At 32.0% G+C, this 27053-nt stretch overlaps 1 protein-coding gene and 1 long non-coding RNA gene across 2 annotated transcripts; one reads left to right on the plus strand and one right to left on the minus strand.

Annotated features, from left to right (window-relative positions):
- Positions 1-4684: 4684 nt before the first annotated feature.
- LOC131620894 (uncharacterized) lies at positions 4685-7344 on the minus strand. The gene is made up of 3 exons (XR_009289342.1): positions 7164-7344; positions 6438-6523; positions 4685-4923 (listed from the first exon to the last, which is right to left on the minus strand). It is a non-coding gene; the product is annotated as an uncharacterized LOC131620894 (long non-coding RNA).
- Positions 7345-12707: 5363 nt separating this feature from the next.
- Positions 12708-13395, plus strand: LOC131644715 (small ribosomal subunit protein eS17-like). Its single transcript, XM_058915273.1, has one exon. The coding sequence runs from the start codon at positions 12809-12811 to the stop codon at positions 13244-13246; it is 438 nt and encodes a 145-aa protein (XP_058771256.1). The 5' UTR covers positions 12708-12808; the 3' UTR covers positions 13247-13395.
- The last annotated feature ends 13658 nt before the right edge of the window (positions 13396-27053 follow it).

Raw genomic sequence — 27053 nt, forward strand, 5'->3', positions numbered from 1 at the left:
TTTTTTACCAACCTGTGTTACTGCAATTAACAGAGAACAGAAAATAGATTTTGTTAGATTTACATGTTACTGCTTTTTTCAAATTCTTGTGGACATGGTTTTGTTGAGGTTATTGGTGAGTTCATGGTTACAGTTTTGTTTATGAGTGAGGTTGATGGTTGTCATGGAAAAAAGTTTAGATTGAAGGTATGAAAGTGACGATGTTTAGTTTTGGTGTTAAGAATTATGTGCAATGTAAAATTATACATGAGAGGGTCAATATGGAAATTGTTAGTTATGTATATGGCGATGCAATTGAAGAGTAAAATTTTGTGGTAAGTAGTATGTGATGAATGATGAGGAAATTGAAGTTACAGTGAACGCTATGGTGGTGTTAGAAACAAGGTTTTGTTGAGAGTTTTTTTTTTTGGTGTATGTACGTGTGAGAGAGGTTTTTGAGAAAAATAAGGGTTAGCCGAGTTAGTTCATTACAATGAAGAACAAAATGCATTTTTATAGTACAAAATTAGGTTAACGTAAAAAGGAAATAATCGACCTATTAACTAATACAATCAAACGTTTAAATCAAATTTAATTTGATTTTAAATGTTGAAATATTTAATTAATTATGAAGATTTTTCTAAAAATAGAAAACTATCCTAAAATGCAACATTTAAACAGAAAACAAATCTTTTTAAACCTTTTTTATTTTTATGATTTTTTTCTTGATATTTTTTATGAATAAAATGGAAAAAGTAAAAAAAAAAATAGTATTTTAAAAATAATAATTAAATAAATACGAAAATAATATCTAAATATATAAAAAAAGTTATTTTTTTTGTGATTTTTAATAATTAGTGGAAATAAAATTAAAATTAAGGTTAGAAACAAAATAAAAGGGAAAACTGTTAGAAGTGAGATTTGAACCCGGTACCTCTCACTCTTATACCTCTTACTCTCAAATCCTTACCAACTGGGCTATGTCACTTATTTGAAATAAAATGACATTTGCAAATATATGACGGCAAATTTTGGGGTATGACAGCTGCCCCTGTTCAATTATCTTAAACCTGAAGATGTAGAGTGATCTGTATGCCGGTCGGTATCTGAAGGTGGAAGATGATTGAACACTAGAATACCAAGAAATTTGCCCTAGCTGAAGTAGGGACTTTTGTCGGAGATGGGCTTAAATATGCCATCCAGGTCTTGAGAGGAGATTTATTGGAGATTGATCATGTCAGCACTGTTCGTAGTAACTGTTTTAGACTTTGGAAGATGATCGTGTCTACACCGTTCGTGATGATAGAATTAGATCTTTTTGTCGTGTCAGCACCGTTCGTAGTAACTGAATTAGACTAGGAAAGTCAGTGATCGTGTCTACACCGTTCGTGATGATAGAATTAGATCTCTGGGAGTTGACCGTGTCGGCACCGTTCGTAGTAACCGAATTAGATCTTTGAAAATGACCGTGTCATTACCGTTCGTGGTAAATGAATTAGATCGAGCGTTGAGGCTGTTAACACAACTTGTTACATTCATCATAAAATCTCTATCAGACCTATTCTGGGTAAGAATCCTTATGAATTATATAAGAATAAGAAACCCAATATTTCATATTTCCATCCATTTGGATGTAATTGTTTTATTCTGAACACTACGGAGAATCTTAACAAGTTTTATTCTAAAGCACAAAAATGTATCATGTTAGGATACTCTGAACACTCAAAAGGCTATAGAGTAGATAATATTGAGACACGTATTATTGAATAATCAATTCATGTAATATTTGATGATAAGCTTTAAAATTCTGGCACTTGTAATACAGATGTCAAGACTGATGTCCTAACACTAACACAATGTCAAGACAAATGTTATAGCATCATCTGCTGACATAAAACACTTTTACCAAAATAGAAACTACGCAGAATTAAACTTCAGAAGGTAAAAGAACACAATCAATTGTTAACCCAGTTCAGTGCAACGTCACCTACTCTGGGGGCTACCAAGCCAGGAAGGAAATCCACTATGATAATATTAGTTCAAAGCCTAAACAATTCCAGTTTACAACTTTTCGCCTAATCACTATCTTGTGTGACTTCTACCTAGAACCCTCTATGTATGAGATCCCCTCTCACTTCCTACCAATCACCTCAATGATAAAAACAGTCACAAACTAGTGGCAATACATAAGATTACACTTCCAATAAACAATACTTAGTTTTGCTTAAAAGCTTCAACTAAGAACAATACTCAACTCTTTGCTTAAAAGCTCATGAGTGAGAACAATGAACAATACTCAACTCTTTACCTAAAAGCTCATGAGTGAGAACAATCAATCTACCTCAATGTATCAAAAGATACATGAGTGATATACACACAAACACAAAGAAGTTGAAGTACTCTCAAAACCCCCAAACCCTTATTTGCACCCACGATTTCTTGTTGTGAATGGTTGCTATTTTAGGTTTAGCAAGTCGTTATTTATAGACTCTTGCAGTATGAGCTTAGAATCTTGAATCAAATCCAATCATCTCCTTCTAAATCAGCTGCAAGATCTTCACACAAAAATAGGAACAAATCAAATCAAAGTTTCCTAAAAAGTCTCCAATATCCTTTTTATGAAACCAAATCAAATATGTATTATTCCTAAAATATCCTTGATTGGTTACGCCTGTACGAGTACTAGAATCTTCCAGAATCTCATATTTTTCAACCAAATCTTCAAGGATTTAAATCAGCTGTACTGTCATGATGTTCTGGTGTAACATGTCACAACATCTGTCAAAAATAGTAACAACAGACTCTATTGCACCAATTAAGAACCATGTTTTAGCAAAATTTATGTTAATCATAAAACAATGGATCTAACAATCTCCCCCTTTGACAAATTTTGGCTAAAACAATCAAAGCAAAGTAAATCCTGGAGATAGGAATAAAACCACAACACAAGCTACATGAGAACATGTAAACTTTGTACAAACTGCAAACATATAAATATATCAAAGATACACTGCAATTACAGAGAGACCTCTTCTTCAAAGCTCTTTAGAAGTCAGATGTTTAGACATGTGGTCTAACATCACTTTAACACAGTTCAAGAGCTTGCACAAATTTAGAAATAAGTTAGATTATGTTTAACTAATATTTTCTGAGACTTTTAAGTAATATATAGGGGTGGCAAAGTGGGCTACCCGCCCCCCCCTCCGCCCTGCCATATGCCTGCCAAAAAAATAGCGGGGCTGGCAAGCCCGCCAAGTTGAAATAGGCATAAGAACCTAGCCCGCCCTGCCAAGGTGGTGGGCTTGCCCGTCTATTTATTTATTTTTCATTTTTTAATAGATTAATAGTTTCTTTTACATTTCAATTAGATTTTTCACATAGTTTTTAGAATTTTTTTATAAAGCATCTTTTAAACAAATTTTACTTTAAAAAATTGCATATATTCATAAATAAATGTATAAAATAAAATCATTAATAATTAGAATTATTAGAATTAACTAAAAAATAGCGGATTTTGGCGGGCGACGGACCCAAAATTCCAACCCAACCGTCCCCCCCCCCATTTTTTGGCGGGTGCGCGAACTGGGCCGACAGGCCACGACCCGTTTTGCCCCACCCCTATATATATATATATATATATATATATATATATATATATATATATATATATATATATATATATATATATATATATATATATATATAGACACACACACATGAACCAAGACAATAATTTAGATTTGCACCATGAACCATTAGCATAACCATGTTTTTCATAAAATATGCCTGACCATGTGGTAATTGATTACGCTTTTGTGGTAGTCGATTACCTAATGCCTCTATTTGAAAAAATTGAAGTTTAATGGGTGGTAACCGGTTAGTGGTATAGGGTAATTGATTAACAATATGAGTTTTTGCCTCTCTATATGGTAATCGGTTACCACTATATAGTCTTTTGAAAAACATAATTTTAACACATATTTCAACGGTCTCTACCCTTTTAGATTTGGAAATAAGTTAGATTATATTTGACTGATGTATTTTTCAGACTTTTAAGTGATATATAAGCTGAATGACAATATGTCAAAGATAAATATATACTTAACCATAACTTAGATGCACTACAAGAAAAATAATAGATTGCGACGGTTATTTTGACATATTACGACGGTTAAAACCGCCACAATTTACAATCTACGACGGTTGCAGTACCGTTGCAGAATCGTGTGTCCCCAACCTGTTTTGCGACGGTTTAAAAAACAGTCGTGCAAACTGTCGTTAGTCTTATTGCGGCGGTTTTAACCGTCGCGAAGTCTAAATACAATGTATATTTTTTTTAAAACTAACTACAAGGGGTTTATAACCCCCGCTAAATATATTAATTTTATATATATATATAAGGTGCCAACTATAGCTATTAAATTCGAAACGAGACATTCAAAATATCTTTAAAACTCATATTTAGTAGTTTATATTTTCTTGTAAATATGTGTAGTAATACTTGTTACAAATATTTGCATATGAATAATAAATAAAAATTATTTATAGGGAAATAAGTATATAAACATATTTCAAGAATAGTGTTAGTTAATGATTAACCTTGTGATTGACATTTGATACTTCAAGTAAATAGAAATCTAAAATTAATCTTAGAACTAAATGAAACATGGAAGATTAGAGATTTCATTTTCTCTATGAACTCATATACATTACAAATATAAACATATAAATCATTGAGAAGTTTGTTGAATCTAACATAGACAACTTGTCCTAAAAGTAATAAGCCAAAACTTTAGTGATGTTAAAGAAACATATTGAATCCATGTTGTGAGATAATAAAAGAGTACTACAGCCTCCTTGCTTCACACTTGAATCTAGATATGATTCCACCCTGCTTCACACTTGAATCTATAGATATTATTTCACCTCCATCTTTAAAAGAAACTGGAAAAAGGCCAAGACAATATAACACACAACCTTCATGATAATAAAAACAAAACACATTGTAATCTATAGCTATGATCCATTGATTTATTTATAAAAAATGAAGTCAATAACACTTGTCAATTCTTTTCACTGACTGTCCTAGGTCCAGACAGTATATATATGCATATGGTATAAATTGGAATATTTGTATGTAATAATATGTTTATGACTACATGTAACACCCTGGATTTAGCTCAAGTGGTCTACAATATTTCCCGGGCTGAGTTACTATATAACTACCTAAGCCATTAGCACTATTTACAATTCATTTTATAAAAATTGGAAGCTGGCAGGAAGAGGATGTTTACTTGAGACCACAATAGAAACTAGGCTTAGGAAAGGGTATGGATGGCTTTTGAATAGGAATTGTCTTTCATGGTCTGAGAAATGAGACACAGTTAGTAAAGTTAAGTTGCAAAGCATGAAACATAAGTAGTGGTGCTGACAATTTGTGAGGACAGATCAATATGCAAATAGTAAAGAAATAATAATCAAAAGAAGAAACATACACCAAAAATGATATATGTTAGACATGGATAAATACTTATTTCTAATTTTTATCAGCATGGTTAAGATTTGTCAAAAGCCATGTCATAAGAGGTTAGACATGACAGTGAGTAGATATCCAAGTTTTTAATGAAAGTGAGTAGATATTAAGCAATGATTGTCCCTGTTTTTAATGGTGGCTAATACTACAAATCCTCCTATTAAATATAATAGACAAAACAAGGAATGAGCCCTGTGTTTAATGTTGTCTAATACTCAGAAATTTTATATTTCAGTGGTGAATTAGCTAGTTGTATTTTAATTTCACAATTACTCAAATACTTGTAATCAGTTTCAGCATACTAACTCGGATCTATATGAAATTATCTCTGTTGGTAAATGTCTTCTTTTTTTGTCATTAGAATAGAATATTAATTCAAGGCTTATGAAAGTTCTTTTTTTACTAACTTGTAATTATTGTGCAGGTTTCTCTCGATGGGCTTATCGGTTCCCCCACGTTAGAGAGGCAATCAAAATATGATTTTGATTTTACTAATGTTTGTATTAGTTGTACGTGGATGCTTTTAACTTTCAATAACATTAATTAGTTTTTTAAGAACATTATAAATTTTAATGACAATGGATTATGTTTGTTTCATAAGACTGACCATCAAAAGAAAAAGATATAGATATTATATAATATGTTCAAGTGCATTTCTCTAGGCAGTAGAAACAGGCTCTGTAATGAGTTTTCTAATCAAATAAATGTTTGAAAATAAATTATGACATATACATATTTTAATACAACCTACTCAACTTGGCAAAATTTAGCTGTCTCAACCTCAACCCTCTATTCTTTTTCATTTCTATTTATTTTACTAATCTCATGTAATTAAATACATCTTCAACTTGTATCCACATAATGAAAGAAATCAAATCTTTATATGCATTGGAAAATATAGTTCCATGTGGAAAGAAAAACTTACATGGCTTGGTGGAATATGTTTACCACTCAAGAGATCAAGCAATAGAGTTCCAAAACTATAAACCACACTATCTGCAGTCACTCTACCTGCACACCAAATGGAGAAAAGAGAAAAAGTCATGTACCAATACTTGTAATTCAATTATAAAACTTCTATTTCTTTATTAAATAGGTACTTTTGAATATTCACAAGTACAATTCAAGAAAAACCAAAAAATGAACAGAACTGCGTTGAGAAGATTGATCTGTGACTTACAATGAACTCAACGGTCCTGATTGTCGGTCAATAATAACAATATAGTACAATCAGGATCACAAAGAATCGGCTAAATTTAAACAAGTATAGCCTAATCAGGTGTAAAATCACAAAACGAGTTAACGAAGGCTAGTCTTTACTCTTCTAAATACGAGTTAACAAACATAGAGAGAAATTATTTAAGAGAGAAAGGTAATAGAGGATTTAATATTGATTTGATTGTGAGAGAAATAAACTGAAGAGGATATGCAATTTCCAACAGAACCAAACAACGTAATTTTTACAAAATCTATTGTGAAATTGATCCAGACAGAAAGAAGGTATCAAAACAAAACACTAAAATTTCATTAAAAATCTCATTAAGGCATATCATAATTCATAGATCACAGTTCATATTGTAAATTACACAAAAATGATATAAATGTATTGAGTTGACCTCTTTGTATACTATCATGGAACAATATTATTTACCTTCAGATTTTGCAGCTCTGAGTATCAGACAACAACCCAAGATGTCATTAGCTATAGAAAATGTGTTGTGTTGTGAATGATTACCTACAAAAGCATAAACAGAAAACAACCGATACTACTATTTTGATGGAGCCAGTAGCAATGCTTCAGCGTGAGCTTTGAAACAAATAATTGGTATTTTGAAGGAATAGTATCAAGATGGTAAATTATTTGAAGAACATATCGTTCAGAGAAAAAGTAAGATAAAACTTTTTTTGTATATTTCATAAGCTAAAGTTCTGAATACAAGAGAAACTATAACATGGGATTCATAGTGAAGTAATTATGAAATAAATTATGGTCAATCTAAACTTCTCTAATCCATTTATTTATAGTTATAGATGTTAACTCTTGTTTTTTTAGGGGCGACGGCTGTTGTACCGTCGTAATATTTAATAATTCTTTTAAAATGTAAGGGCAGTAGAAGTATACCGTCGTGATACGCGTCTTGATATTAGAGTTACGACAGTTATCAAGTAACTGTCACAATTTTTGTGTCGTAAAAACATAATTTTCTTGTAGTGATGATTCTTTCCATTTTGCTATTGGTCATTTAGTTGTCTTCATATTTTTCTTGTGATATTGTTGTCTTTATCAAAACCCAACCAAGTTCCTAGAAGAGATCTTTTTCACAATCTCCCTTTTTTATGATGACAACCCATATTATTTAATGTCTATGTTCCAAGTTAAAATCTCCCCATATATTTTATATGCCCCCCTTTGTTTTGCAATTTTGGTGTTTGATTTCTTAAAAGATGATTTTACAAAAACACAAAACATGCCAAAACATTTCTCCTCCTTTTAACATTATCAAAAGGAATAAAAAGGAAGTAGAGATAATATGGACATGATACCAACCAAGAATACAACCAAGCATACATAATCTAAGAAACAAATATAAAAGTATCATAATACATATTTAAGAGTACACATAAATGAAAATACAATGCAAAAAGTTTAAAGTTCTAAGAAAATGTAAGACATGAGGTATACCAATCATGACTATACATCGTCATCTTTATCACCATCTTCTATGAAGGCCTCAAGTTGGTTCGATCTATATGTAATTACTTCTAAATCTTGATGGATACCTTCAATGTGTTTAGTCATATAACTAAGAAACTCCGAAGGTCATCCATGATCATCTGGTATCTAACACCACCTTTAGGAGAAGAAACCGATGTTGGAGGAGTAGAAGTAGATGAAGCAAATGATGATAAAATTTTGTCACTTTAAAATTAGTACCTTTTATCTTTCGGATCCTATATGATTTCCATTTTGTTAAAGACATCCAAGTCAATCTGATTATCATGAAAGTTCATTTCTAGCTGGAGTTCTCTAGTTGTGTCAACATTGCAACACTCAAGGTACGATTAATTTCCCTTGCATAAGGTAATGCACTAATGTCATCCTTCTACAATAACATGCGATTCATAACAAGATATGACCAATTCATAGATACTTATTATTGAAGGCATACAAGATCTAAAGCCCTAAATCACTAATTTGAGAATAATTGGGAGATTTTGGCACAAAGGCATAACATAGAAAGTAATAAAGGTGTTTATTATCTATCATAAAATTACCTGGTGATAAGGTGTTCTAGATTCTAGAGGATGCATTCTCTAGACGCTGTTTTTTACTTAATATATATGCTTTAGAAAGAAAAGCAACACATGGTGTAATACAAGTTTTTTTTGTCATATTCATGCCATTCACCCATGCAATCATGTTGTATTCTTTCTCCATCACTAAATTTCTAAGCATGTACTTATCTGATCTAGAGACAAAATAATAGCAACCCTTTTACCCATGAATACAACTTAGTGCTTTTTTGTTCCAAATTATTTTAGAAAACCCTAACTAAATATGGGTAATTATCTCCACAACGAGACACAAAGATATCCAACCCTTGAAAATTTAATAAACTAGGAAAAGAGAAGTCATTAAATGGAAATAGTCTACCATATTTAGGAGTGATGAACTTTATCTCAAGGAACTTAATTATGAATATTTCCCTTTATTTTGTATTTGCAAGCAATCTTGAGAGGTCTAAAGGAATTGATGCTTAAATTAGCCTTCTTGTGACTAAGGGATTTATGCATGTTATGGAAAGTTCTTTGAGAATTCACGGAAATTTAAAGATTTTAGTGTTCAAAGATTTTGGGGGTTTTTGGAGAGAGAGAGAGAGAGAGAGAGAGAGAGAGAGAGAGAGAGAGAGAGAGAGAGAGAGAGAGAGAGAGAGAGTAGCGACTAGGGAAAATCAGAGGTTGAAGATGAAGATTTTATACTCTCTTCTTGCTCAAGAATATGAAGAGGTGCAGTTAAAAATCTTTTGGGTGAAAAGGATTTAGATGAGTAGTAAATTTCCAAAGAACTTATGAAATGAACAAATGAACTTACGAAATGAAAATGACAATAACATATATAAATACACGAGCTAGTAATTAGTTACCACTTCGATGTAATCGATTATCAATCGGGACTATTTAATTATTATTTTTTGATTTGGCTAAAAATTCGTATAGGTAATCGGTTACCATCTTGGTGTAATCGATTACTAGTTTGAAAATTTTGAAAAATGCCACATTTAATCACACAAACAAGTAGTCACACATAGTTAAACATATAAGATCACATCTATAAAGTAAATAGCAACAAGATATATCAGATCATGTAAATAGCACCCAAAAAATGTAACATAAGATGATTAATAAGGAATATGTATTATATATATCAAGTTGATCCATAATGCAAAGTTCTCTTCTGATTTTGTAAAATAGTTCTTTAGCCAATGATTTGGTGAAAATATATGCTAGTTGTGCATGAGTGTCAACAAATGCAATTTCTACATCCCCTTTAAGCACATTGTCCCTTAAAAAAATGATGTCTGATGTCTATGTGTTTGGTTCTTAAATGCATGACTGGATTTTTGGTTAAATTTATGACACTAGTATTATCATATTTTAGAGGAATGCAACCTAAGTCTAGGCCATAGTCACATAGTTATTGTGTTAACCAAATTTCATGTGTACAATAACTTTCACCCACTATATATATTCTTCTTCTGCAGTTTAAAGCAACACATGCTTGCTTTTTGCAAGACCATGAGACTAAAGTATTCCAAAAAATACGACAAGTTCCGCTAGTACTTTTTTGATCAATTTTAAGTCTAACATAATCATAATTAAAATAACCAACAAAGCCACATAAACAACATTTAGGGTACCATTATTCTACATTAGTGGTTCCTTTAAGATATTTCATAATTCTTTTAACAGAAGATAAATGATATTTTTTAGACAAGATTGATATCTAGCATATAAGCACACACTAAACACAATATCAAGTGTATTAGTTATAAGATAAAGTAAAGATAAAATCACACCTCAATATTTTGTTATGTCAATAGGTGTTCCAGACTCATCTCTACCCACATAGATGCTAAAACTCATCGGTGTGGCTATTTCTTTGCATCTATTCATATCAAACCTCTTTAGAAGCTCTATGCAGTATTTTGATAGATTGATAAATATTCTATTATTTGTTTGTTTGATTTGCAATACAAGAAATAAATTTAACTTTCTCATCATAGACATTTCAAAATCTCATAGCATCATTTTTTAGAATTCTCTACATATGGATTCGTTAGTGGAACAAAAGATTGTTTCATCTACATAAATTTGTACAAGTAATGTATGACCATCAATCTTCTTGATAAAAAATGTAATGTTCATTTTTCTCTTTTCAATACCTTTTTCATAAAGAAAATTATTCAATATAACATACCATGCTCTATGTGTTTGCTTTAAACCATATAGAGCTTTCTTTAATTCGAACACTTGAGTAGGATTGTTAAAATCTTCAAAACCTGATGATTGACTAACATATACTTCTTTATGAATAAGACCACTTGAGAAAGAACTTTTGATATCCATTTGATATAATTGAGAATTTAAAGAGCATGCATATGCTAACAATAATATAATGGTTTCTAATCTTTCTAACGTGCAAAAGTTTCATCAAAATGCATGTCTTATTTTTTATTTTTTATTGTAGCCTTGTGTTGCTAATCTAGCTTTAATTTTACTATAATGCCATTTTTATCTAGTTTATTTTTAGAGACCCATTTTGTGTCAATAATGTGTTTATCTTTACACCTATAGACTAATTCTCAAACTTTATTTATTTCAAACCAATTTAATTCTTCTTGCATAACTAAGATACACGGTTCATCATCTAAGGCATCATAGAAGGTTCAATTTGAGAAACAAAAGTCATTTACATGCATCTTTGATATTAAGTCTACTCTCTTATTTATGTCCCCAACAATATTGTCAACGAGATGATCGGGATGATCTCTGTGAGTTCTTCATTCTTGTGGTAGATCATTATTCGTTTGCTCTTCTTGTTGTACTACTTCATCTTTTTGATGCACCTTTTCTTGTTCATTTTGTTCATTATTACTACTGATACCTTTTGGTGAATGATTTGCATCATTTTCATTAAGGTAAACAACTTTTCCTCCTTGGGGGATTAGTTTCATCAAAAGATAAATGAACATATTTTTCAATAGTAAGGTTCTTTTATTAAATACTCTATAAGCCTTACTAGTGAAGGAATACCTAAGAAAAATACCTTCATTAGTTTTAGCATCAAATGTTTCCAGATTATCTTTTCCATTGTTCAAAATAAAACATTTACCCAAAAAATCTGAAAGTAAGCAACATCAGCCTTTCTATATTTATAAAGTTCATAAAGATTTTTTTAAGACATATCTTACCAATACACGATTACTTACATAGTAAATACACAATTACTTACATAGCAAATACACAATTACTTGTCCTCTAGGGATAGAGAGCTATTTATAAGTGTTCTTGTTGGAGTAGAATGGATCCCCTATCTTCGTGGGCCTGAGCGTGATTTCCAACCCAGAATATAGGGGATTGTTGACTAGGTCTTGACTAGTCGTGTGATACTAGCCATTGTCGGGGACGAGATCCCAGCGTGCTCGGCTAACCTCTAGTCGTGCTCGAAATGAGGGGGAGAAGTCCACCCTATATAAAAGAAGACAGATTTATTAGTTTTCAAAAGTTTGGTATCACCTTTTTAAAAATTTGGTTGGATCTCTTAATGAGTTTCAAAATCTATTTTAAGTTAAATTTTAAGAAATAATATTTGAACTACATTTAAAAAAAATGTTTATAGACTAATAAATAGTCAGAATTTTGAATATAAACTATATTTTTTTAACATTATGTATAAAACAACATTTCAATTATGAATATATATGTGAATATATATAATCGCTAAAACTAATATGCCTTTAATAAAAAGCCTAAGTATATAAAAATATTTTATATAATAAATAGATAAATAGATTTAATTTAATATGAGATTTAAAATGGTAGAAATGTCATTTCGTTGCAAATGTTATAGAAAAAATGGGCCTTAACCGATCCAAAAGCCCAATAAACATAGAACTTTATATTTTCCGAAACCCTAACAAACTCATTGTGTGCCTCATCCTCCAAAAAAAACCCTAATTTCCCTTCATCTTCATCCTACACCCACTGCACACACTTTCACTCACCGTCGCAACCATGGGTCGTGTCAGAACCAAAACCGTGAAAAAATCCTCCAGACAAGTCATCGAGCGTTACTACTCCCGCATGACCTTGGATTTTCACACCAACAAGAAAATCCTCGAGGAAGTCGCACTCATTCCCACCAAGAGACTCCGCAACAAGATCGCCGGATTCTCAACTCATCTCATGAAGAGGATTCAGAAGGGACCTGTTCGTGGAATCTCGTTGAAGCTACAGGAGGAAGAGCGCGAGAGGCGTATGGATTTCGTTCCGGATGTGTCTGCTATTAGGACTGATCATATTGAGGTTGATAAGGAGACGCTGGATATGCTTGCTGCTCTTGGTATGTCCGAGATTCCAGGGGTTGTGCAGGTGGATCCGGTTCCTGTTCAAGCCATTCCTTTCGGTCGTGGCGCTGCAGCGGCTGGGGGAGCTGGTGGAAGGAGGTTTTGAGAGTGAGGTTTAATGGTTTTGATTTAGAGTATTTTGGATTTTGTTTTGTTATTGATAAATGTTATGGTAATGAGTTTTGGATTTTGAATCTTGTTATATTGTTGTTATGGAATTCAAATGTTTATTTTGGATTTGTTGGCATGGATTTATATTACTTTGTGTTCAGATTTTGCTTATCAGTTGTTGATTGTTATGATATTACCAAATAACCCTGCTTTGTGTGACAGTTGTTATGGGTTAAGGGTTGTTAAAAATGAACCTTTGTTCATTCATTCTTAACATGGATTATTATGTCTTTGTTATACAAACAAAAAACCTAGAGTTTACATGTTTTGGTTGGTTTAGATATGTGACAGTTCGACTTTGAAAAGTTTGATACTTAATTGTAGATTCTTTTAATGAATGACAGAGATACCTGTGTGTTCTTTCTTGGATTCCAATTGAAGTTTAAAATTGGTGTTGCAATGCATGGTTTTCGAAGTTGTAATTTTTGAGTGCTAGTAAGGAGTAGGGAATGGTTTGATGGTATATGTATTTTTATTCCCTGTACTACATTGCTGTTGAGTGTTTATGTTTTGAGATTCATTCGGGTTCGGGTTTTTGTTCTGAAATTTGCTTATGATTTGGATACATTCTGGATTTTGAATAATATTTATAATGCAATATAAAACATCAAATTGAAATTGATTGCTAATTGGTTAATGCTCATGATGTAAGTTGTTTAAGTGATGGGTTTTGTATTTAGTTTATGCTTTTGCACTGTTCAACTTGAATAGAAATTTTACATTGTAGCATAAATCAATTACATGTATAAGTGTAAATCTAATCCCTTATTTCTCACTATTTTGGGATTGAATTTGGGGAATGAGTTTTTTGATAAACCCAGTTTTTTTTTGAGTTTTTGAACAAAATTGTGCTTTCCAACAATGTCCCAAATTTTTTTTTGCATAATACAAGTGTCTAGCTGTTCATCTTTGTAAAAATGAAGTGGTTCATCTGCTAACCTTCATTGTCAGTTTGTGTTGGTCTGAGATTTGAGGCCATGTAACCCTAAAAAACATATTACATAAAAAACATACTAGATGTAAATAAAATGTATCTAATTGACATTACTTCATTGTGGTTAAATACTCAATGTAATGTCCATTGAAACAATGCGATTCACCCTTATAAAAACATAAGTTATACACTATTTGGATGCTGTTTGGACATGTTCACGAGCAAATAAAATGTTCACTTTAGGGAATTGCATCCTTATTTGGGAAATTTATTTCATGGTAGAGCAAGAAACAAATCATAGTTTTAAAGTCTAATGCAAAGGCATAATACTTGTTATGGTAGTAACAACTTGTGAGCTCACGGGACTTAAACAATTGTTTCAACCCGTGTTAAAACAATTTGAAATTGATTCCAAATTAGTGAGCTCTCATGCTCTAACTCATTCTCACGGGTCATCGTTATAAACTAGTGAGAAGAAGTTAAAATAAAATTTAGAGGGTCATCGTTAGAAACTAGTGAGAAGAAGTTAAAATAAAATTTAGAGTGAGAGAGTGTGTGAGTGTCAATACACAAATTCGTGTTCTGGATCATTCGAAATGAGAAAGGGAGTCTCTATTTATAGACTCGAGGTTTCTCTAAAAGGAAATAGTATTTAGCAAAAAAGATGTTATTTAATCGACTAACACTTTCTAATTGCTTAATTTTTGACAATCAATTATATAAAAGTTTCCTATATAAAAAAAAGAAAGAAGATATATAATCGTTGTATAGAATCTGGGTGTATTGAACTTGCCTTGCGCCTCAAGTTCGTGTCAATCTAATCCGTTAGCATTTTTCTCCACTTGATTAAATATAGTAACAAATTCTGTTATGACTTTTTGATCGCTCTCACCTTGTTCTATACAATTTCTATATGTGTTTGAAAGTAGTTTCTTTTGGTAAATCATTTGAGAAAAATGTTTTAGTGTATGTGTGCTTATAGCATGTACTTCTATGAAAATGTATATTTGCTTTTATATAGTTTCACTCACTTGCTAATTTAAGATATTTAAGGGCCTGTTTGAATGAGTTTTTGTTTTTAGTTTTTAAAGTTCTTTTAAAAATTATTTTTAGAAACTGTTTTTGAAAAATAAATAGAACAAAAATTGTTTAGCAATCTAGTTTTTGAAAATTGTTTTAGAGTAGAGAAAATAAAACTATTCTTTGAAATAGAAAAGTAAAACAGCTGAAACCACTTTTGGTTTTTTGTTTCTTAAAACTATTCTTTTAAAAACTATTTCCAAAACTGTAATTTGAAAACTGATTAACCAAGCAAGTTTTTAATTTTCTAATTTTTAAAAACTAAAATAGAGTTTTTAAAAACTAAATCAAACAAGCCTTTAATCTGAGCCTTTGTTGGTTGTAGTCTTTTTGCGTTGATGCTGGCTTGAGATCTCTTAAGGCTTTTGATAGAGTCCAGTTTTGTTTGCCTTTATCTGATAGTCATGTTTATCAAAACTTCATATTCATGGTTTGCATCTTTAACCGCTTAAGTGCATTGTCTGACTTATCATTGGTTGCATCTTTATCATGATAGATGTCTCTGTACTTTTCTTTATAGTTTTCATCATAAAAAAATGTTGTCTTGATTAAAAGTCTATTACCTGCAAAACAAAGTTCCACTGACTTGGACACTTACATTAGTTCCTTCAGAACATTGCCTTTGGCAGTGCCAGGCATATGGGGGACCTCTAAAAGTTCACCTTCAGTGGTCATATAAAAATGAATGTTGGGGAGAGACATGTTTAGAACATGAGTCCAAACAAATAGGTAATACCTGAAAGTTAATGGACTAAGACCAACACCAACAATTTCTTCACTACTCATAATATATGGTTTTCGGCTAATTAGAATACCAAATATATGGGAGGGAAGTCAATAGGTAATTTGATAACAAATCATCCACCTTGCTTTAGAACTTGGTCAAACATATATTCTCCAAAATCAAAGGCAATCCTAGTTCTTATTTGGTAAATAAAACTAGCCAGTGAAGTAGTGATACCTGAACTGTGCTTTGTAAGAGCCCAGTTAGAGACTCCAATTCGTTTTAGAATTGCATACTTGACACTTAGCTAACAATGACCAGTAATCCTTTGATGGGCCAATCTTCATAAACCTTACCAATAATTTCTTGTGCAATAATCTTTATGAGAGGTACCTTATCAACCGTTATCAGTTTGCTTCTTCCAAGATATTCGTTGATTATAACAAGAGAGAAGTCAATACAACAACACAAACTCGCACCTTTATGTAATATCTACTTCAACAGTGTTAAATTATTTAGGAATGTTAACAATGAACTCTTTCACAAGTTGGTGATAAAGAGGCTTAGACTAGTCCCAGTCTTATAACCTGAGCGTTTTTTTAGCAACTCCACTATCTCTTCACACTTTAAGGCCTCCTTATACATCTTCCTTTCATGGGGAAATCCTTCTATGATACATATATTTTCACTTCAACATGCTTTCTTCAAAATGGAAGAAAACTTTGTCCATAGGAGCAACATGAATGTTAGAAGGGATCTTCTTCCCCCCAACAATCTTTCTATTCTTCTTGACAAGACTTACCACAATGTTGTCCAAAATTTCATCCACACCATCTTTAACAATCTCCACAGCAAGAGCAACCTTTCTTTTTAGGGTTGATTTCTTCCCTGCAAAAGACTTTTCAATTGTTGTAACACTCTTCTTCCTGTTTCCCGGGATCTCTTTCTCATTGGTTGTCTTCTTAGCCTTAGTTGGAGTGGATACCTTTTTGGTAGGGCCTTCTTAGGTTTGCGAGCATCTTTCTTCTTGTCTGCCTTCTTTTTGCTTTTCTTTGCAGAGTTCTTATTCTTAGTATTGGTATTAATAGGATCAATAGGGGCTTCAATAGTAAGTGTCTCAACATCTTCTTGAACATGGTCATTATTAATTACAAAATTACTAGTGTTGTCAGTAAGAATGTTCTCAGAATCATGCTCAACATTATTTTCAAGGGTCACAACATCATTATCTGCTGAGTTGGAGACTCTGTCTCCAACATGTCAGACTGGTTGTCCAACACGTATTTATCAATATCTTGTTCTTCTAGGTAGGTTTCCTAGTTTTTATTAGCAATAATATTTTGGGCTTCGTCCTCTACAATGACCTCATTTTCAGTATCAGTCTCTTCCTCAATATGATATTCTTCATCAGCAACTTCATCATTCCCAGATCTTTTACTATCATTAAGGTTTGAGTTAACAAATTTTCCAACCTCTGAATGCGATTTGTCAATATCAGTGTTGATAACATCATTATCAACATTACCTTCACTTGTTTGAGGCTCTTCATCACTCGGGTTCTCAATATCCATATGATCTTCATTTAGAATATCATATATGAAGGTGACCGCAATAGAAACTTTAATAGTAGGAACTTCTACCTGATTTTCATTAAAAATCTTTTCAATATTATTTCCTAGGTGGCTCATCACATGCATGAAGGAAGTCTATGGTATGAGTAAGATTTTCTCATAATCAACATCTTGAGTTTTTGCTTTGGAAACTTCATCATCTATCTCCGGCAAATCATTAACCATATTATCAATAATCCTTTTAAAAGGTTTTGTTATAGAAATATTACCTTGAATATCGACTGGTACAATTATTTGAATCGAGGCAATGCCAATAACTTCCTTGGTAGACAAGTATGTAGGTTTTGCTTGATTTTCAGGAACATCATTCACTTCAGAGTTATTCTTCCCACCGTATTTTCCTTTCACAGTGAGATCAGACATGGATAAAGGTTCCTTTGAGGATAAATCAACTCCTTTAATTTTGACTCAATGCATGTTCATTACAGGTTTGGGTTCCTCTATAGGTTTCTTGGACTTCTTAGTGGATGTCTTATTTTTTCCAAAAGTGTTGATTCCCTGCCTAGTTCCAACCATGATTGCCATATCTTTTTGAGGAAGGTGATATGATGAACTTAGGGTTAGTGAGGACTGAGGTGAGGGATGATCACAGAAGAATAAAATTCTTATGTAACACTTGAGGAGTGTAATATAAAAGTGTATATTAATTTAAATACCAACTGAATTTCGAATACCAATAGTTAGGACAAAAGGTGGCGCATGTCCCTTGGTCATAATGGTTATGAGAGGGAAAAAGGAGGCACAATAGTTCCCATGCCATATCAATATTAATTACTAGAGATTCACAATAATGCATAGAGCTACGAAATTTATTAATTTTTCAAATTGAGAAGCATCCAAAGCCTTGGTAAAAATGTCAGTAAGTTGGTTTTCTGTTGCAACATGATCTAATGTGATAACCTTTTCTTCAACCACCTCTCTGATGAAATGATGACATATGTCAATTTTCTTAGTGCGGCTGTGCTGAACAGGATTCTTGGAAATATTTATCTCACTCATGTTGTCACAATATAGTGTCATAACATCTTGTTTGACATTTTAATCTTAGCATTCGTCTCATCCACAATAATTGAGTACAACCGTTGCTTGCAGCAATATACTTAACATCAGTAGTAGATAAAGCCCGGGGCACTACCCTTTTGAACGTTGATTTATCTTTTATGGGTGAGGTATAGTTTCTCTTACTCTGGTGGTGTGAGCTCTTGGCGTTAGGAATACGCTCCTTGACATCGTGTGTCTTTTTTTGGTGTTGCTTTCCTCGCCCTTTATGTAGCACTCAGCTCTGGCTATCACTTCTGCCAACGATAACGCTGACTTCTAGGCGAGGGACTTGTTAAAGTGTCCCACTTTAATTCCATTTTGAAACGCCCTCACAAAAATTTCTTAGTTTGGTGGGACGACCCTGATGGTTACCTTGTTGAAGCGGGCGAGATAATCCCTCAGCGACTCTGATGGACCATGGCATATATAAAATAGACTGGTAGTGGACATCTTCCTAGGGAGGCTGGCGGAGAACTACTGTAGCAGAACCTGGTAACAATTAATAGAAGCACGAGGTAAACCCATATACCATTAGAAGGTGAGATCCCTGAAATTGCCGTATAGTAGCTTACATTTTTGGGAGTCGGGTGTTCCTATGATGACCAGTTACGTATTGATGAAGACAATATGCTCGTAGAGATCAGTGCACATATCAAATCCTATATCTTGTCTGAGAGTGGTTGAGTATGAGTTAGGATTTAGAGTTTAAGATGTTTTTTTCTCGAAAGTTTTAAAAAGTTTTAGTGGATTATTAATGGACTAATGTATTGTTTTATCCATCCATTAGTAATTCAATTTACATTCATCCATTTTACCATCCTAGATTCAGTTAATTATTATCAACTTATTGAAAGAAATAATAATAATATTCAATTTTCCGTACTTCAGTTCCAAATTGCCCCAAAAAAGTTGGTTTAATTAGTTGTTCATTTAGTTTAGTTACACCTATCACGTTGCAAGAGCTGTCAATATGGGCTACTCGGCCCTAAACGGGCCGGTCTTGGCGGGCCCTAGACTTTTCACGGCTGGGCCAAAAAGGCCCTATGTAATACGGGTTCAAAATTACTACCCGAGCCCTAGATGGACTTCGGACTACTCGACCCTAAATGGGCTTTTTTATTTAAAAAAGTTAAGATAAAAACTCCATGATATTTATTATAAATAAAATTAAAAATTATGTCATTTTAAAAATAATCTCTTATAAATTCTATAATGTGTTTCTAAATACAATATATGTCTAAATTGTATAAAATAATACTTGAATATTTATTATAAGAGAAAAAATAATATAATATGATGAAAAAATGTTGATTATATTAATGTATAATATTTAAAAGAGAAAGATTGAATAAAATAGAGATAAAATTTAGTGAAGTGAGAAAAATCAATATGTTATTTTGGAGTAAGATAATACAAATATTAAATATTTTTTAAAAATTTATAATTATGCGGGCCTAATGGGCTACCCACGACCCATATGAGCTAGCCCTAATGGGTAGCGGGCTTTTCAGGGCTGGGCTAAAAAGGCTCTGAAAAAAATGAACTCTAATTTTAGGACCCAAACCCTATGATTTTTCGGGCCTGACGGACTGACCCATATAAACTAACCCATTTTGACAACTCTACACGTTGCCCGTTAAAAATACTCTAGTCCCACAAAAAACTATAATTTGGAAAAAAAACATAAATATCTCAAGTTGTTATATTTATCAATTTATTATAATTTTACTCAAAAAAGTACAGTGTGAATCACTCTCAAGTTGTTATATTTATAAAAAAATTAATAATAATAATAATAATAATAATAATAATAATAATTTAATTCTAATTAATAATTTTTTTTTTCAAAATAGTTGTTTTCATTTACTTATTACTTATTACGAGTGTTATTTTTAGAGGTTAAAGGTAGTGCTTCGATACTGCACTACCTTTAAGCTAATTTTACACTATTATTTAATAAAATTATAACATTCAGTCATATCATATAAGTATTTTAAAATTAAAAGCATGATTTGGCGGAATACACATCCGTGATTGAATGATAGTGTAAAATAGTTTACTGTTCATAGCAAGGTTGTTAAAATCTCGATTTAAAACTTAAACTCTATAGATTTCACGTTTCTAGGTCAGCATTTCGATGTTAAATCGCAGGTAAAAAAACCTTTTTATGTAAAATCATATTCCAAAATGATTTTATGTGATTTAAATCATTCTGATATATGTGAAACCGTGTAAAATCATATAAAATCGTTGGATTTTACTCTTGACTTGATTTTACTTTTTTTTTTTGTTAAAATTTATAAATCACATCTTATATTTTGGCCCATAAAATTTTCTCTACGGATTTTTAATTTTATTCACATTCGTAGCTTGGTTACAATATTAAAGAATATTTAACATTTGGAGATGGATTTAATCAAGTCGAATATGATGTTCTAATGAAGATGATGTTGTAGAAGGATTGAAGTTTTGATTAAGTATAAGATGAAGATGAAAAGATTTGTTTTTTTTTTAACTTGAAAAACCTATGAAATTTTTTTTTTTGAACTTGAAAAACTTATGAAACTATTTTTTTTTTTTAAAATCTTTTGGGTGTTACTTTTTATGAGTTGGTGGACAATTTATGTAGTTTGATACAAGTTTGTGAATATTACACCTTATTATGATGATATAGTATATTTTTGCTTTATAATTAAATTTAGATTTTAAATAATTAATGCATTTAGAATATTATATAAGTATATATATGTCGTATATATAAATTTAATATAATTTTAATATGAGGTAAATTCTTTGATTTTACGTTTCGATTTTATGTTTTAATTTTTTTTAGGTAAAACGAATCAAGGTAAAAACTTGATTCTGACAACCTTCGTTCATAGATATTTTTTTCTCATATTTGTAATTAATATGTTAACCTATGTTAAATATGTAATATACTGTTATTTGAAGAAGAGAGTACATGCCATGGTGACCCAATTTATTGGGCATTATTCATTTCACGTTTTTTGTTGGTACGTATTCATGAGTATTGATGTTAAACATGCACGGATTGTATGAGCATAAATGTGTGACAGATAACTAATTTAATGTTTCAAGCCATTAAGTTAAGATTTAAATTTAAGTATTGATGTTTGCAAGTGTTTATGTAAAATTTTAAAATCTAAATTTGAAAGACTATCTCTTATACTTACTTTGTATTTGAGTTTGATGTCTAATAGACATGTATGGATCACTCCCTCCGTCTTAAAATATTTGTCATCATACTCTGCACCAAGCCCAAACTGATGATCTATGAAATTGCTTTAATGTTCGAATTGTTAATTCTATATTTCTCCAATTAACTTAATTAATCATATTAATTGAGGCGTTTTATGGTACGGATTATGAAAATTTGATAAATAAAAGAGAGAATAGTATTTTTATCAAACTATCTTTATTTATTACTTCCTCCATTTTTTATTATAAGTCGCTATGGGAAAAAAATTTATATTTAAATATAAGTCCTTTTACAATTCCAATAAATAATTAATGTTAATTTTTCTATTATATCCTTAAATATTTATTATTCTCTCACCTTTCAATTATATAAATTTATCTTTCACATGTCATTAATAAAGGATATTTTTGTAAAAACCTTCGTAATTTCTCATTTTCATACAACAATTATTTTTTTCTTAAATCGGTGTGAAAAGTCTAAAACGACTTATAATAAAAAACGGAGGTAGTATTGGTGTATTCGAATTATCATTAATATAGAGTGAAAAATAATAAATTTAGAGTATTAATTAGAGGTTAGAATTGGAAGATAAAAATTATAATTATATTATAAATTAAAAATGACAATTATTTTAGTACCAATACTTTTAAATAAATGATTTAACACGTATTGAAATAGACGAAAAAGTTAATATATAAATGAAATTAAGTTATATTTTAAGACCTAACATAATTAGAGAGGTAGTTTTATGTTATAATAAATTTCAATTATTTGAATTAGTAATATATTTAAATATGTAAGAATACAGTTTTAATAAAATAAGAATAACAATAATTTTTTTATTGATATTAATTTAGGCCAATAGGTGGGCCTTAATAATTTCTTTTATGGTTTCAAGCTTGATTTTTTTCTTTAATTATGATTTTTAAAAAGTTTTAGTTTTATCTATAATTTAAAAAATTGATTGTCCTAAAGTATAATTATGAACTTTAGGGACCTCCAAAATGTCAATATTGTCATTTTTCAGAAAGATATATAATTATAAACTTTTTTCCCCTAAAAGAACTAGTAAAGTACTCATCTGACATATTTATGACTATAATTTTTTTTAATCAAGATATTTTATTAATTCAAAAACCAATTAGATACAAGATGATCAATAGATCCAACCAACAAACAAGACAACTAAAACTATATCATCAAAGTAGCTACATGTTTCCTAAGCATCTTTGATCCCCAACCTCTATATATTTTTTCTATGATATCTTTACAAATGTCTATACTAGTGTATCTATGAGTGCTTTCTCCAAAAATCTTATCATTCCTATATTTCCATATTCCATGAATTGTCTCTGTAATAGCAATCTTCAACAGACTTGCTTTCCAACCCTTCCTACTAATATATCACATAACCCAATTAATGTCAATTAACCATTCCTTGGGATCATGTTGAATATCCATTCAGTTCAGAACGTATTTCCATATGCTATTTGAACTCCTGCAAGCAAAAAAAAGATGGTCACGATCTCATCTTCAGTATTACACAGGTTGCACTTTTTCTCATTCATCATACCAAATCTCTTCAACCTATCTTTAGTTCCATGTTTTCCATGACACACTAACCAAGTCGTCTGGATGGCGCTGAGTCTCGCATTATGTCTATTGAGTAGGAATCTCCAAGGGACTCTGCTGTGATCATCAATCAAAGCATCATACATCTTTTTCATATTAAATCTGCTACTACACAACATAGTATCCCAAATAGTTTGAGTACTACTAATAGTCTCCTTTTGCTTCAGCATATTTTTCATAATCCAAGAGCTGCTCGAATTAGTGACAGCATCCATAGTATTCCTGTAACGACCGTTTTTCTTTAATTATTTATTTATGTGAGTTTTGTGAATTAATTGTGAATTATGTGTTAATTATATGCTTAATTGATTTTATGTTGTTTTATTTGGGAATGTTAGTAAATAATATAAGATAGTAAGTGTTGTTGATTATTGGGCCTAAGTTGGTATTAGTAAGTGAGGGGTGTTAGTTAGAGCCCATTAGTAATTTAAGATAGTAAGGGTTTATCTAAAACAAGGGTTTTAGAGGAAATAGAAGTTAGAAGTTCATTTTGGGGTTTTTGGTGAAAGAAGAGAAGAGAGGAGAATCTCAAGGTTGAAGCTAGAGTTGTCTTCAATCCAAACCTAAAGTAAGGGTGGGATTCTTTCATGCTAAAGGGATGTATGATGATGTTTTGGGTGGGATTTAATTATATGTTGCATCCATGGAAGTTGTGTGTAGAAAAGTTAGGGTTTATGCTATTTTCTATGGAACTACATGATTAAATATGATTTTGATGATATATGTTGTTCAATAATGATGAATACTGGTTGTATTTGATGTTTATTGATGTATGGATTGTGTTTGGGTTAATGGGTGTTGTATGAGGGGAGTGGGGAAGAAAAATGGTGATTTTTTGAGTTTTACGCAGCATAGGTCAACCTACACAGAGGTATGAGTCGACCTGAGCATCTTAAAACAACAGAAAATCCATTTTCCTTCAGCACGCGTCGACCTATAGGTTCTGTGAGTCGACCTATAGCATCCTTGCGTCGACACATGAGTCGGCGAGTGCATACCCGAGAGAGATGGAAATCAGCAATGTGTCGACCTATGCTTACTTTGCGTCGACCTGCAGATTCTATTTTTGGCAGATTTTTGTAAAGGCCATAACTTTTGAACCGTAACTCCTTTTTAAGTGCCGTTTGAACCTACGTAAAGCCCTAATTGATGTCTTTCCAATGAATATGCTTAGTATAACTTTGAATACTCTTAGAATCTTCTTGAATTGGATTTTGTTGACATTGGATATTCGGAATTGATTATGTCGTTTAAGTTGATCATGTCGTTTACGTGGATTGTGTTGTTCGAGTCGAATTATGTCGTTAAGTGTGATTGTGAATGTGCATCATTGAGTCACATTCATTGCATTGTTTGAGACGGCCCTAGTGGCAAATGTTTGAGACGGCCCTTGTGGCGAATGTTTGAGACGGCCCAATGGCAATTGTTTGAGACGGGAGTTTCACTCCAATGATACCACATGCATTTGCATTGTTCGAGTTGCATAAGTAAAGTCGTGTGATGAGTCGTATTTGAATATTTGTGTGTGCATAACATGAATGTTATCTTGTGTCGATTTGATGGTTGTTCATTGGACATATGCGATAAATTCCTATGTATGCCTTAATTGAGATTGATATTATTGTTGTCGGTAAGATGTTGAATGATGTGAATAGTAGTAAGTGATATGTGTTGAGAAGTGGTGACCAATGTATGATTATTTCTCCGTCTTGAATATTATCATACACTTCTTTATAATGAATGATATCTCACCCCTTCTGTTTGAATGTTACTCTCCGTTGGTAACGTGCAGGTAATGACGAGGAGTAGTCGTGTACCTATAGCTCGAGTCGGTGTGTGTCAATGCTCTGATACGTAACACTCGGGGAACGTTGGATTACTTGTTTATGTTTTGGCTTCTTATGTTTATCCTTGTTAAACTCTGTTCTTATGTTATGCTGAGACCTTTTGATGTATCGTGCCGTGTTTGGCCGTGATATTATGAGTTGTATTGTTGTTGACGTATGATTTTCCGTTGCGATGCAAGTACTTGATTGGCTGACAATGATTAATGATTTCGATATTGTTCTCCTATATGTGTGTTATGTATCTAAGTGATTGAGCATGATATACATATGTGGTTTTGTTGTTTAAAATGTGATGCTCCGAATCTTATGTTCTATTTGCTTTGAAATTTTGTACTCTGATATCCTTGTTTATTGCGGGGTAGATTTGGGGTGTTACAATTCCTACCTTTCATATAGTGAACATGCACCCACTTCACCCACAAGTTATCAGATTTTTTACACAAATTCCACAGGTACTTTAGCATCGTAATCCTATTCCATAAATCCATATTAAACACACCCAAGCCTCCTTGTCTCTTGGGTTTACAAACTGTCCCCCAAGCAACTAGGCTTTTCCTACTAGGTTCAGTACTCCCTGTCCATTAAAAACTCCTACACATACTATCTATCTTATGTATGACACTTTTTGGAATCGACAGGCTTTGCATCCAGAAATGAACGATGGCAGTAATGGTGCATTTTACCATTTGGATCCTCCCTGCAGTATTGAGAAGCCTAGATGCCCAGTGTTTAATTCTGGCCAGGATTCTATCAATCAAAGGCAGGTAGTGTTTTATGTTAAGCTTCTTATCTGTTAGGGGCACCCCAAGATATCTCACTGGTAATTGTACCTCAACATATGAAGATACCTCATGAATCCTTTGCTTTGTCTCAATGTCCACTCCACCACAGTAAATTCTTCATTTACTTGGATTCACCACCAAGCCAGTAGTCATGGAAAACTCTTTGATAACATCAAGCATCATCTCTACAGACATAAAATCACCCATGCAAAATAGGAGAAATCGTCTGCAAAAGTAAGGTGAGTGATACCTAATTTTTCACACTTAGCATGATGATTAAAATTGGGATCCAATTGCATTTGAACCAACAGCCTATTCAAATATTCCATCATAACCACAAAAAGAAAAGGAGATATGGGGTCCCCTTGCCTAATACCCTTCCTAGCTGGCATATCCTTAGTGAACTCACCATTGATATTGAAAGTGTAAGTGACTGTTTTAACCACATTCATGATCCATCTAGTGAATCTATTAGGCATACCATCTCCTTTAAAACTGTCTCCAATGCAAACCAATCCACCATGTCATATGCCTTTTGCAAGTCAAGTTAAATCATAGTCTTTGGAGTTCAACCTTTTCTAGCATATCCCTTGATCAATTCATAAGCCAGCAAGATATGATTATGGATAACCTGCCCTAGGACAAAAGCTGCTTGAGCCAAATTGATTACACTAGGTAGAAATTTTCCCAATCTAGCTGTGAGGATTTTGGAAATGATCTTATAGAAGGTAGTGCACCCAGCTATAGGTCTATAGTCCTTCACAGCTTTTGCTTCCTCATACTTTGGGATCAGAGTAACAATAGTTCTATTGAAAGGTAGGTATAACCTGTCCTGTTCAAAAAATTCCATC

This window comes from Vicia villosa, linkage group LG1, assembly GCF_029867415.1.
Source record: "Vicia villosa cultivar HV-30 ecotype Madison, WI linkage group LG1, Vvil1.0, whole genome shotgun sequence".
Lineage (NCBI taxonomy): Eukaryota > Viridiplantae > Streptophyta > Magnoliopsida > Fabales > Fabaceae > Vicia > Vicia villosa.